Source organism: Bufo bufo, chromosome 11 (genome assembly GCF_905171765.1).
Source record: "Bufo bufo chromosome 11, aBufBuf1.1, whole genome shotgun sequence".
NCBI classification, from domain to species: Eukaryota; Metazoa; Chordata; class Amphibia; order Anura; family Bufonidae; genus Bufo; species Bufo bufo.
This window is the reverse complement of record NC_053399.1, coordinates 11,006,036-11,019,434: the sequence shown is the minus strand read 5'-3', so window position 1 is coordinate 11,019,434 and position 13,399 is coordinate 11,006,036. Positions and strand designations below refer to the sequence as shown.

The 13,399-nt window shown below is 48.0% G+C and overlaps 1 protein-coding gene across 1 annotated transcript in view; it reads right to left on the bottom strand.

Moving 5' to 3' along the window:
- Positions 1 to 6,919: 6,919 nt before the first annotated feature.
- Positions 6,920 to 13,399, bottom strand: part of GNG2 (G protein subunit gamma 2) — a 71,626-nt gene continuing 65,146 nt past the window's right edge. The window contains exon 6 of the mRNA XM_040412211.1: positions 6,920 to 7,848. Coding sequence (XP_040268145.1) covers positions 7,720 to 7,848 — 129 coding nt within the window. The 3' untranslated portion in view covers positions 6,920 to 7,719. The remainder of the gene's footprint in view (positions 7,849 to 13,399) is intronic.

Here is a 13,399-nt window from a genome sequence, read left to right as displayed (position 1 = left end):
TCTTTAAGAAAAAAATAAGTGAATTAACCCTTTCCTGACACAGTCAGGGCAGGAAGGGTTTAATTCACAGACAGACTGCCAACATTACAACCAGCAGGGGTCACGCTCACACATCAAGGATCTTAGCGGAGCACGCCCCTGCTGGCCTCTCTTTGCAGTGACAGCCTGTCACAGGGATCACCTTAAGGCCTCTTTCACACGGGCGTGTGCGCCCTGTGGTCATGCTGCGGCCCGCAAAATGCTGGCCGCAATGCACGAGCACAGTCCGTGGGGCAGCCGCAGCGGGTCACGGACCCATTCACTTGAATGGGTCCGTGATATGGTTGTTCCGCAAAAAGATAGGACATGTTCTATCTTTTTGCAGAACGGAGGTACGGGATGAAACCCCACTGAAGCACTCCGTAGTGCTTCCGTAGGGTTCCGTTCTGTGCTTCCGTTACGCATCTCCGGATTTGTGGACCCATTGAAGTGAATGGGTCTGCATCTGTGATGCGGAATGCCCACGGAACGGCGCCTGTGTATTGCGGATCTGCAAATGCGGTCCGCAATACGGCAACGGGGTGCACACGCCCGTGTGAAAGAGGCCTAAGGCTACTTTCACACTAGTGGCAGGACGGATCCAACAGGCTGTTCACCCTGTCGGATCCGGACTGCCGCTCTGTCCCTATTGACTATAATAGGGACGGGGGCGGAGCTCCGGCGCAGCACAGCAGCCGCCGAACTAAAAAGTCGGACATGCAGTACATTTAGTCCGGTGGCCTCTCGCGGTGCACTGCCGTGCTGCGCCGGAGCACCGCCCCCGTCCCTATTATAGTCAATGGGGACGGAGCGGCAGTCCGGTGGCACGGCAAAATAGCGGCAGGACGGATTCGACAGGGTGAACAGCCTGTCAGATCCGTCCTGCCGCTAGTGTGAAAGTAGCCTAAGGCTAGGTCTACACGACGACATTTGTCGCGCAACATTTGTTGCGCGACATTTTGTTGCACCAATGTCGCGTGACAATTTTTATAATGGCAGTCTATGGTGTCGCACTGCAACATGCTGCGACTGCGACGCAACAGTCGCAGAAAATCCATTCAAGATGGACCCAACAAAATGTCGCGCGACAAATGGTCGTCGTGTAGACCTAGCCTTACTCAGGGCATCCTCAACTGCGGCACTCCAGCTGTTGCAAAACTACAACTCCCAGCATGCCCGAACAACCTACAGGTATCAGCCTACAGCAGGGCATTGTGGGAGTTGTAGTTTTACAACAGCTGGAGGGCCGCAGAACTGATCTCCAGGATCTTCACTCTAATGACAGCGCGGTCACAGCTATCTGCAGCACCACAGAGCACCGGCAGATCGTAATGTACCCCTGCTATATGGTGGGTTACAGTTTAACAACTTACTCGCCCGGTGGTAAGCAAGCGGTTAAGCTTCAGAGAATTGCATTAGATTTAGAAGCAATTCCCTAATGCAATGTTTTTGATTTGCAGATGCATTTCTGCTTCTCTGCCAGCAGAGGGCTCCCTACCCCCCGGGCATCCTCTTCCCAGCAGGATTTATAATGAGCTCAGGCATGTGTGTAAGTAATGTCAATTATAAAATGACGGGCTTAGGCGCTTCCAGAACAGCTGCTCCGATCCGGGGGGATTTTTTAGATGACTTTGCATTTTCCTGCTTTGTTCCAGGCTGCGCCCCTGTGTCCATTCTGGGAACTGACGGCAAACAGGACTGGGATGTGCACAGCCTCCCCCTCTCTGGAAAGGCACGGCCTCCTTGTATAGTAGTAGTAGTACACCCTCCTATTTGGCTACATTCACACGACCGTTAAAAATGGATACACGGTCAGTTTTTCATCAGCCGTTAAAAATGGATGAAGTTCATTGGCTTTTTTCGTTTTATAAACATCCCAACCCTCAGTATACATAATGCCCCCCATAGTGCCTCCTAGACATCAAATGTCCTCCATAGTGCCCCCCAGTATTAATAATACTCTCCTTAGTGCCCCCCCAGTATATATATATTTGTTCCCCATTGTGCCCCCAGTATATGTAATGGCCCCTCCAACCCTCGACATCTAGTAATGCCCTCAGTATACATAATGCCCCCTGGACATCAAATATCCTCCATAGTGCCCCCCCCCCCCGCCAGTATAAATAATGCTCCCTTAGTGCCCAATGCCCCCCAGTATTAATAATACCCTCCTTAGTGCTCCCCCAGTATATATATATTTGTTCCCCATTGTGCCCCCAGTATATGTAATGGCCCCTCCAACCCTCAACATCTAGTAATGCCCTCAGTATTCATAATGCCCCCTGGACATCAAATATCCTCCATAGTGCCCCCCCCCCCCCCCCCCGCCAGTATAAATAATGCTCCCTTAGTGCCCAATGCCCCCCAGTATTAATAATACCCTCCTTAGTGCTCCCCCAGTATATATATATTTGCTCACCATTGTGCCCCCAGTATATGTAATGGCCCCTCCAGCCCTCAACATCTAGTAGTGCCCTCAGTATACATAATGCCCCCTGGACTTCAGATGTCCTTAATAGTTCCCCCCAGTATAAATAATGTCCGCTTAGTGCCCCCCAATATAATGACCCCATAGTTCCCCCCAGTATATATATATATATTTACTCCCCATTGTGCCCCCAGTATATATATATATATAAAGGCTCCTCCAGCCCCCACTTCTTGTAGTGCCTCCAGTATACATATTGCCCCCCATGGTGCCCCTTAGACATCAAATGGCCCCCTATACTGCCACCCAATATAAATAAGCCCCCAGTATATATATAATGGCACCTACAGCCCCGACCCCCGTAGTGCTGACCGATCTTTTCTTTTTGTTAAATAAAAAAATAATTCTACGCGCCTCATCCACTTCCACATGAGGGAACACTCGCTCCTCGCTGGAGGCAGCAGGTCCAGTGCTCCCAGTGATCACGTGACGTCACGATGCTGGGAGTGCAGGTCCTGCAGTCTCCTTTGCGGAGCAGGTGTTCCCACATCCCCCCTCCCCCCGCATCCTCCTGATCTTGTTGCTACAAGAAGGGGACCCCTCCCCTGATCAGCTTATCCTGAATCGACAATAAGTTGTTCAAACCAGACTGCACCAGGTATACTCAAAATTTACCATATGTGGTACCTTACTATTTTCAAGATCTCTGCTTACAGTCAATGAATAGAACGTTTTTGTTTCCATCTAGAGGCAGAAAAGAGGTCCATGACACCGCAGAGTGCAATAACCAAAACCGGACCTTCTGATATTCCATGGAGAAGATGAGATCAGTGGAATCTGTATGCACCTGCAGCACAGAGTGTTTCAGGAGCCTAATACCTAGATCTTGTGGGCGACAAGGACCTGACCCCTTCGTACAGCGTAACATGAGACGGGAAATGTACGCGGAAGACCGAAACTGGTACAGGAAGCAGGGCCAGAACGCCACAGCAGCACAGAGTGCTTCAGTAGGCTAATGGTCTGAATTTGTACAGAGGCAACGACCTGTCCACTCAGGCGCAGAGCCATGATGCCATGCTGGAAAGCAAATGTACAGACCATAGCCTGGTGCTGTGACAAGCAGGGTCCACAACAGCACAGAGTATTTCAGGAGCCGAGTGTGCTTCTCCTATCGGAGGCAGTGTCCTGATAAATGGACTGAGCGTGAAAAGCGTCAAGTTATGAAGAAGGGAACGTAGGTAGAGGTAGAAGTCCAGAGGAGTCATAGGGCCTTCCAGCAGCACAGAGTATTTCAGAAGTGTTGACTTGTCCTCTGTGACTATTTTACAGAAAAAGGTTCCCGATATTGATGACCTTTCATCCATATATGGCCCGGATATAATGTACTGAAATCCACTGCTAATGTTATTGAATAGGGATATGCACGTGGGCGTTTAATTTCCGTCAGTATTTGAAATCCGCAGCATGTCCGAGTTTTGTGAGCATTAGTTTCCAAATACGTCCATCATATTCTATGAGAGTGCATCTCATCAGAACACGCATGTAAACCCGGATTGAATCCTGAAGCAATACTGACGGTATATCATCAGGAATCTGTGCATAATCCAGAGCCAAGGGTAGGTCACTAATATCTCATCTGTGAGGGTCCGACGCCCCGCACCCCCCACTGATCAGCTGTTCCCTGCAGCCTCGGGCATTGGAACCATCACTGTGAATGGAACAAGAGGCACAGCGCCAAAGTGTGGCCGTTCTGGGTTACTGCAACCAATTTACCATTAAAGTGAATGGAAGCCGAGCTGCAGTATCCCAGCACGACCACTACACTTCGAACGGCGCTGTGCTTCCTGTTCCATTCACCGGGGGTCGGACCTTCACTGATATCTTGAGGATAGGTCATCACTGCCAGCCTGTCAGGGATGCCATCTACCGCTACCAGCCATCTCAGGCTCGGTGTATCCACTGAGGACAGAATAACACGAGGAGTCAGATCTTAAATTAATCCAAAAGTTTATTGAGAACAACTACATGGAGGTTCACTTGGGATTCGAGATGATAGTGACGCACGCCGTACACTGCCCCCCCCCCCCTCACCTGCGAGGTGCAACGTGTCATTGTCTTCCCGCCTCCATGAAATAATGGAGGCAGCCATTGTGTGATGTCACCGGATCCCGATGATCTTATTGGCTGCATTCTGACATCACTGAAATCCGGCAATGAATGGTCCAAAAAGCGGCGCCCCCCGCAGTGTACCGTATTATGCCCACTTCATCCTGTCTTCTGTACCTAAAGCACGATCGCTGTATTATAATATACAGTCTCTTTCTATTCCTCACTACCTTCAAGATCTTTGCTTGCTGTCAGTGGCTGACAACATTCTTCTTTAGATCTAAAGGCTGACAACCTGCACAGATCTAACACTGTACTACAATGGTGTCCAGTCTAGACAATCCTCTGTGGGCTAAATCCATCAGCAGCACAAATCCCTCTCCTGCCCTGGTCGTTTGTTACAATGTATCAGTGCAGGGACAACGTATCCGTCTGGTGTACTGACAGTTTATAGCTCACAGAGGACGGTCCAAGACTGGCCGCAATGGTAGCAAACTCTCATCTGTGAGAGTCTATACAGTGTGTGAGAACAAGAATGCACAGCAAGCAGAGATCTTTCAAACAATATATTAGCCGTATCGCATATGTATGTACAAGTGACATTGTAAAGTTACCATGCAAGTCAATGGGCGTTGTTTGTGCGCCACCAGGTGGTACTACAGTTTATTAATTTGGGAATAATAGAGTATTCTGAGCGCTGGTATTTTTTGGGAGTGGTTGGTCTGTGACCTCGCAACACCCAGGCTTATTACCGACTGCAACCAACGTTGTCAGGTTGCTTTAGGGAAGCAGAAATCCCTGCGCTGCCGTCCAAGCCTCTCGTGTTTCTGGATGCATAAAAGGACATTAGTGCGAGTGACTAGAATGTGGTTACAGGTTTAGGGGAACAACGCATTCATTCGATACCCTGCAAGTTAAAATGTGTATTAAGTGCAATTCTTCGAAAATCTGAGAGACCGGGAGCCGGCCTGTTCATTGCACCAAGGCAGATAGTGTGAATCGGCAGTGGAGACTGCGAGAGGTTACTAAGTACCGTCACGTGAGGACTCGAAATTTACCCTGAGCTCAAACCACATCAAAAAAATAAAATAAAAATAAAAGTCCAAGATTTCCAGCCATGCAAAAATGGAAGAGAAAAGAACAAAATGTTAGGAGGCTGAAATAAAATTTGACATTATTTACACAACACATTAAAGGGAACAAAATACATCTTAAAAAGCCACTATAAAAAAGAGGTGTTTGTGGGGTATTGTATAATGTCCTATTGGTCAGCATAGACAATCTGGCCGCTGCATGCTTAGTGAAAAAAAAAAGCCAAAAAAGCATTTATGATATTTGATGGTCCAAGAAACAGCGCCGCTTACGTTTATGGGTTGTGTCCGTTATTGCAGCACATGCACTGGAGGCTGCAATACCAGACACTGCCTGTGGTGGCGCTGTTTGGGGATAACTTTTGGGAGGGAGAAGTTTCCTTTTGAGCATCTTGTGGGAAGCCTGTATAATTAGGGGCCATATAATCCAGTTAAATTACTCTTTGGGCTCCATATGGCCCCCATTTTTTAGCCACTGTATATAACGCTGGGGGGGGGGGGGGGGGGACAAGATTAAAGCTAGATGCATCGCTGAGAATGAAGCCTGGGCTTCCCATAACCCAACGCAGCAGTAACACACGTCTCCAAACCAGGGCAGGAGGTCCACCTTGACTGGGAGACATCTGTCACCTTCCATAGGACAATCAGATCTCCACATCTTACGTGATGTTTTCTTCTCCATTCGCATCTAAAGCTACATCGAGATTCTGGCTTCCCTTTCCAGAGAGCAATGCATTGTGGGAGTTCACTTGAGCTGAAGTTACAGCTCGGCAGGTAGTTCATACATCTGGCAGCAGGTGGCGCTAAAAGGCTGTCTGTTTGAAGAATTTTCAATGCAGCTCTGGATGCGAACGGAGGATACAACATAAAATGACTCAAAATCAGTACAAAAACAGTTGGGAAATTTATGCAACTTTCTACTCCATGTTTAAAATTGGCATTAAATATAAATTAAAAAAAAGAAAAAAAAGAGCAAATCAGCAACACAATATGGAAATATATAGCATTCTCCTGGTATATACATGCAAAAAGAATAAAAATGGCACATTACCTAAAATGATTTAAAAAAAATGAATAAAGTGAAATACTTTCGAGCAGACATATGGTACCATCTTAAATTTCAGATGGCACCATGAGGTTGCAGCTCAGGGGGAGGCATTATGGCTAAGGCTGTCAGTACTTGAGCAGCAAAATGGTTAAATTACACCCCTATTTCTAGGCAGTGGAACAGTCCTCTAAAGTTTATTCCACCAGGGCATACGTTGCAATTTTTTTTAATAATACCCATGCAGGACGCCTTTTAAAAGTCACGAAAAAAAAAAAATCGATATAAAAAGACGGCACTACACAAATATCTTTGCAGAATTAAAAAGCAGAGTTAAAAAGATTAAAAATCGCAGGCTGGTCGTCCCCCCCCCCCCAGTGAGTAATGGCGCAACGCTGGATGATGCCACTGTGCACGCTGTGAAGGTTGACTGTAATCTATCCAAGATCCCTAAACGTGAAAACCCATCTTTGTGCTACTCTAAACGCCACAACACACGCTAGCAAAAAATGACATAGAAACAACACCGCCGTTTGCTTTCCTGCATCTTTAAAAATAAAATAAAAATACAATACAATTTACGGCAATTTAAATTAAAACATCAGGAAAAAAAAAATTAGAATAATAAATCACACTGTACATCCTTTAACATCTGCAGAGCGAATATTTTTCCCCAACATAAAAAACTAAAAACTAACCAAAAACAAAAAAAATCTGGAAAAAAAAAACATAGTAAAATATAAAAAATAAAATAAAATATACAAGCAGGATGTTAACTGAGAGGTGACACAAAGCTTTTTTTTTCCCCCCATTTTTTTTTTTTTTTTTTACATATTTTCTACAAGCTGGAAAGGACAGAAAGTCTTGGTGCAGGTCCCCAGATGTTTCCATAGACTTGCCCCGCCGTTTCCCAGACTTCTTCTAGATTACTATTATTACTGAGGATTCTGCAGACCATAAAAATAGTCCTTGATGTTACAAATTCTAACCCGGTGTTCAGGTAGCCTGACCGCAGCCCGGCCCGGGTCTTACTACAGGATGGCACAGAAAAACTTTTTCTCTCTGAAGGGGTTTTCCGAAGCGGGCACTGGGGTCAATAGCGGGTCCTCCTTGGCGTGGGCTTCGCAGTACGCCATCAGATCTGCAGCTGCTTTGGATACCTTGGGGGGAAAAACAAAAACAGCAGGTCTTAGGATATCCACGGAGCAGATTTACAATGCAGACATTTCCGGTATATTCACACGTGACAGATTTGTTGCAAAAAAAATAAATTCTGGGACTGCCCCATTCATCCGCTTCGTTATAGTCCATGCGGCTGCAGCAGAAGCGACCCCATTCCCATCAACGGATCATCAGTCCCAGAAGTTTCTGTAAGAAATGAGTAAATTCACACGTGGCGGATTGACAGCAGATTTGACCCAAGCACAATCTGCAGCGCGTCCATTCTGCTGTGGAAATACCGCTGACTCCTAGGGAACGTTCGCACGTTGCAGAGCTGTGTACAAAGAGCAAAGCCTGCGTCAGATTAGCAGCATTTCTGCAACGAAATCTGCAAGAAAAATGCACGGCTTGGTTTTTTTTTTCTGCTGTGGATTTTCTGATGCAGTAAATCTGCAGCATTTCTGCGACGTGTGAACGTACCCCTACCGTGGATTTCACCAGTTTCAATGTAGCAAACACAGTCTCCTGCTATTATCCTGCTCATACCCTGACAACTTGGGCCTTTTAATTCACTGCTTGCTGTCAGTGAATGGTAACCTGTCACCAGTACAGTCACCTGTACTGATCTAAAACTTCTCACAGCTGAGCATTTGCTACAACTGTTTCCAGTCTAGGCACTCCCTATGTGTATGTAGAGAGACCAGTGATTGGATATAGTGGTATACGGGATGTCACAGGCTGAAACCTGGGGAAGAGGAAAGCGAGCCGGTGCTGGGTAGAAGTGGGTGCAGGAATGTAAGAGAATTCGTTTTTTATTACTTTGCCAGCCTCCTGCAACTTTGGTAAAAAAAATAAAAATAAAACTTGGACGACCGCTTTAATAGTCTGAGTACATTTTTACCTGCACTGATACACTGTAACAAACTACCAGGATCGGAAAGAGATGTGTGATGTCGGTGAATTAGAGGAGTGTCTTAGACTGCATGCAATTGTAGCAAACCCTCAGCCTTGCAGGTGTTGTGTAAAAGAATATTCCCATTTGCAGAAGAATCGTCTACACAGAGTATATTAGAGAAGAACCTGTAAAGTCCAGTCCTGTCTTCAGAGATGAGGATAATGACGACTGCCCGCTACGTGGCAGACCGCTAGGATACGCCATCGCTTTACCATCGGTGGGGGTCCGATCCAATGCCAAGATTGAATGGGAGGCAGCACTAAATCAGGTGGCGGTCCTGGCGATATGCCATCACTTTATAAGGCTACTTTCACACTAGCGTTTTAGTTTTCCGGTATGGAGATCCGTCACAGGGGCTCAATACCGGAAAAAAAAACGCTTCAGTTTTGTCCCTATTCATTGTCAATGGGGACAAAACTGAACTGAACAGAACAGATTGCTCCAAAATGCTTTCCATTCCGTTTAGTTGCGTTTCCATACCGGAGAGCAAACCGCAACATGTAGTTTGCTTTCCGTCCTGGATGTGGAGCAAGACCGATCCGGCATGACCCCCAATGCAAGTCAATGGGGACGGATCCGTTTTCTCTGCCACAATCTTCCACAATAGAAAATGGAACCGCCCCCCATTGACTTGCATTGGGGGTCATGCTGGATCCGTCTTGGCTATGTTAAAGATAATACAACCGATTCAGTTCATAACAGATGCAGACCAACCGCTCAGTAACGGAAGCGTTTTTGCTGAACCCTGCCGGATCCAGTAAAATTGCTAGTGTGAAAGTAGCCTAAGGTTCTAATATCCCTTTAAATATGTTCTGTATTTCCTGTAATCATTAGGATGTATCAGGGGCGGACATACCGGATGTGCAGCCGGTGCGGCTGCACAGGGGCCCAGAGCAGGAGGGGGCCCCTTTCCTACCGGCAGCAGGGGGAGATGAGCGCTTCCATTGTGGAAGCGCTCATCTCTATTCATCTGTATCGCTGTCCTTAGGATGGATACGGATGGATGCTGCAGCGGGGCAGGGGAGAGGCGTCTCCCTTCCACAGTCCTCTCATAGGCTACAGGCACTAGGCCTGCAACCTATCAGAGGGCGGCGCAGGCGGCGCGATGAGGTCATCACGCCGCCTGAGCCATACAGCGTGGGACACAGGCCGGAAGAGGCCTGCATCGCATCGCTGAAAGCGGCAAGGAGGTAAGTATGGGAGTTTATTTTTTTATTTACACTTTACTAGGGGCCCTATCTGGCACTCATGGGGGCATCTACTGGGGGCCCTATCTTATGTACTGGCACACATGGGGGGCACTACGGAGGAGGAGGAGCACTATGGGGGCTCTATTTTAAATACTAACACACATGGGGGGCACTGTGGAGGGGCGGGGGGAGTACGATTGGGGCCCTATTTTATATACTGGCACATATGGGGGGCACTATGGAGGGGGAGGAGAACTATGGGGGCCCTATTTTAAATACTGACACACATGGGGGCACTATGGAGGGGGGGGGGGAGTACTATTGGGGCCCTATTTTATATACTGGCACACAAGGGGGGCACTATGGAGGGGGAGGAGCACTATGGGGGCCCTATTTTAAATACTGACACACATGGGGGCACTATGGAGGGAGGAGTACTATTGGGGCCCTATTTTATATACTGGCACACAAGGGGGCACTATGGAGGGAGGAGCACTAGGGGGGGCCCTATTTTAAATACTGACACACATGGGGGCACTATGGAGGGAGGAGTACTATTGGGGCCCTATTTTATATACTGGCACACAAGGGGGCACTATGGAGGGAGGAGCACTAGGGGGGCATCTTCTGGGGCTCTATCTTATATATTGGCAGACATGGGGGCACTATGGACGGGGAGTATCACTATGGGGGCCCTATCTTATATGCTAGCACACATGGGCACTATGGAGAAGGGGGGAGCAGTATGGGGGCATCTACTGGTGACCCTATTTTATATACTGGCACACATTATGGGGGCATTTTATACTGGCACATTGTCAGGCACCATGGGGACAAGGGGAGGCACACAATATAGGAGTATTTTATACTGGCACAAATTATAGGGCACTATGGGGACCTTGGCTTAACTGGGGGCACTAAGAGGGTTTTTTTGGGCAAACAGTAGGGGGCATTGGCACACATTATGAGGGTACTATGGGGACATTGACTCTACAGGGGGCACTAAGAGGAGGTATTTTTTTATACTGCCACACAGCAGGGTACTTTTATATACTGGCGCACATTATGAGGGGGCATTTTTCTACTGGAACACATTATAAAGAGAATTATTACCACCGGGGACATTATGGTGGGCTTTATTACAGTTGAGGGACTATGAGGAACTTGAATACTAGTATGAGCACTATGGGAGCATTATTACTTCTGGGACACAGTGGGGTCATTATTACTGTAGGGGCACTATTACTACTACGTGTTGTCTGGTAGATAATTATTTCTATTGGTGGGATTTTTTAGGACACTGTGTGCCAGTAATTATTTAAGGGGAACTATCTGTGTGTAACTTGTATAGGGAGCACAGCGGGCACAGTATTAGAGGGGTGTTGATTAGGTGGGAGGATGATGGAAAACTAGGAAACTAAGATGTCTGTCTGTCAAACCCTGCAGAGAGAAGAGATGGCTGAAAGAAATCATCATGGCGGTCTGGTCTGAAACAAGAAGATGAGGACAGAGAACATTTACATCAACGAAGACGTCCCTGGATGTAAGAGGTATGTGGACCTTCACATCAGAGAACAGCTGCCTGCCCGAATGCTCCGGCACTGCTGGATGCAGACAGAATGTCCGCCGGCCCCATTACCTATAATGGGGTCTGGCAGAGATCAGCCACAATCCAGCCACGTGCCTGAGTCTGTGTCCGGCCAATTCCATGCATTCTCTGCCGGATCAGGTGGCCGGAGCGTAGTACTGCAGGTGTGAAAGTAGCCCTAACCTGTATGTATTGCTATAAGTAATGTTAGGACGGAATAGGTTAGGTTGAGAATTTGGCTTGGGGGGGGGGGCACATTCTTTGCACAGGGACCCTCTGCTGTCTGTGTCCGCCCCTGGGATGTATATATTAACCCCCAATCACACGGGCCCGTACAGCGGGGGCCACGCTCTGCCAGAAGATGAAGAATTTGCTGTGTCAGGAGCCTCCATGTGTCACTTTCTGGTATCAGGAGATTTCAGCTTTCATTTGTTGTCCTGTCAATCACTGTCGGCTCGAGTGCAAACGCAGAAGGAGACCTGGAGGTCGTGAGCCCTGTGTGGACGGGGTTAAATAAAGGATGCTACACCACTGCTGGTCACAAGGGTCAGATGTAGCAGAGCTATATTTGTCAAGGGCTGCAGCCAGGGGCGTAGCTATAGGGGGTGCAGAGGTAGCAGTCGCTACCAGGCCCAGGAGCCTGAGGGGGCCCAAAGAAAGCACAAGGTGGTCACGTGCTGGTCAAGTTACACCTCTGGCTGGAGGAAAGGGGTTAGGTCAAAAATTTGGCATGGGGGATGGGGGTGCCATTTCAATTTTTTCCCTCAGGCAGCACAAAGGCTACGTGCTTCCCTGGCGAAAGGGGGCCCCAGGCTGAACGGTTTCACCAGGGCCCATGAGCCTTTAGCTACACCCCATTTGTGCTCCACCTGTCATCTACTGGTGGGCTTCTTCCGGCACCAGGGACTACTACCTCTGCACCCCCCATAGCTGCGGTTCTGTACAGCAGCTCAAAGACTTTGTATCCTGCTGACACAGCTGTAGTATTCATTAAAAGAGAAGCGCCTGATACACTGAAACGAACCACACATCATGTTATGGCCCTGTTCACATTCTGGTACAATTTGGTATTTTTTTTTTCGCAGGCAAAAATACGACTGGAAGTGGAGGATGCAGACAGTGCTTCCATTCACCAACAGCAGCCAGAGGTGCTGAAGAACTGGAATGCAAAATCTATTAGAACGTTGTCAGACCGGCCGGTTGCAGGGAGTATGATGGAGCTGACTACTTCACCATTGCATTCCATGAGCTGCAGTTAAAATAGGTGCCGCAGCCTGGGGGGGGGGCCCTCCTGATCGCTGGGGCCCCATGCAGTTACGTGGTCTGCATAGTGGCCGTAGCTCGGCTTCACCCAGAGGTTCGTCCCAGAGTGCCTTGTTGACCCCCTTAGCTACGCCCCTGCGTGGGGGCACGGCTACTGGAGGCAGTCGTCAGTGTTCTGTATGTATTATTCAGCAGATTGTGGATGCTCCCTGCCTGCGCCTGGAGACCACTAGGCTGCTCTGAAACAGCAAATTTTGTGAACCCCTCCTAGCAATTAAATAAAACATGCACTCCCTCCCCGGGCTCCGATGTGACACGCATGATCGCCTATTAAATATGATCCAGACTTCTGCCTCAGTCCTGTACTGTACATTACGTCAATTAGAAGACAGCCGAAACATCCGCTGCTTAAAGGGGTATTCCCATGGCACATCCACTCACTACAGCATAAATGTTTGATAGTCCCGCGTCTATGTGGAAAAATCAGGGTCCCCCGATGCCAGACCCGCCACATGCAGGCAGCGAATGAATGGAGAGATGGTCGCATATATGCA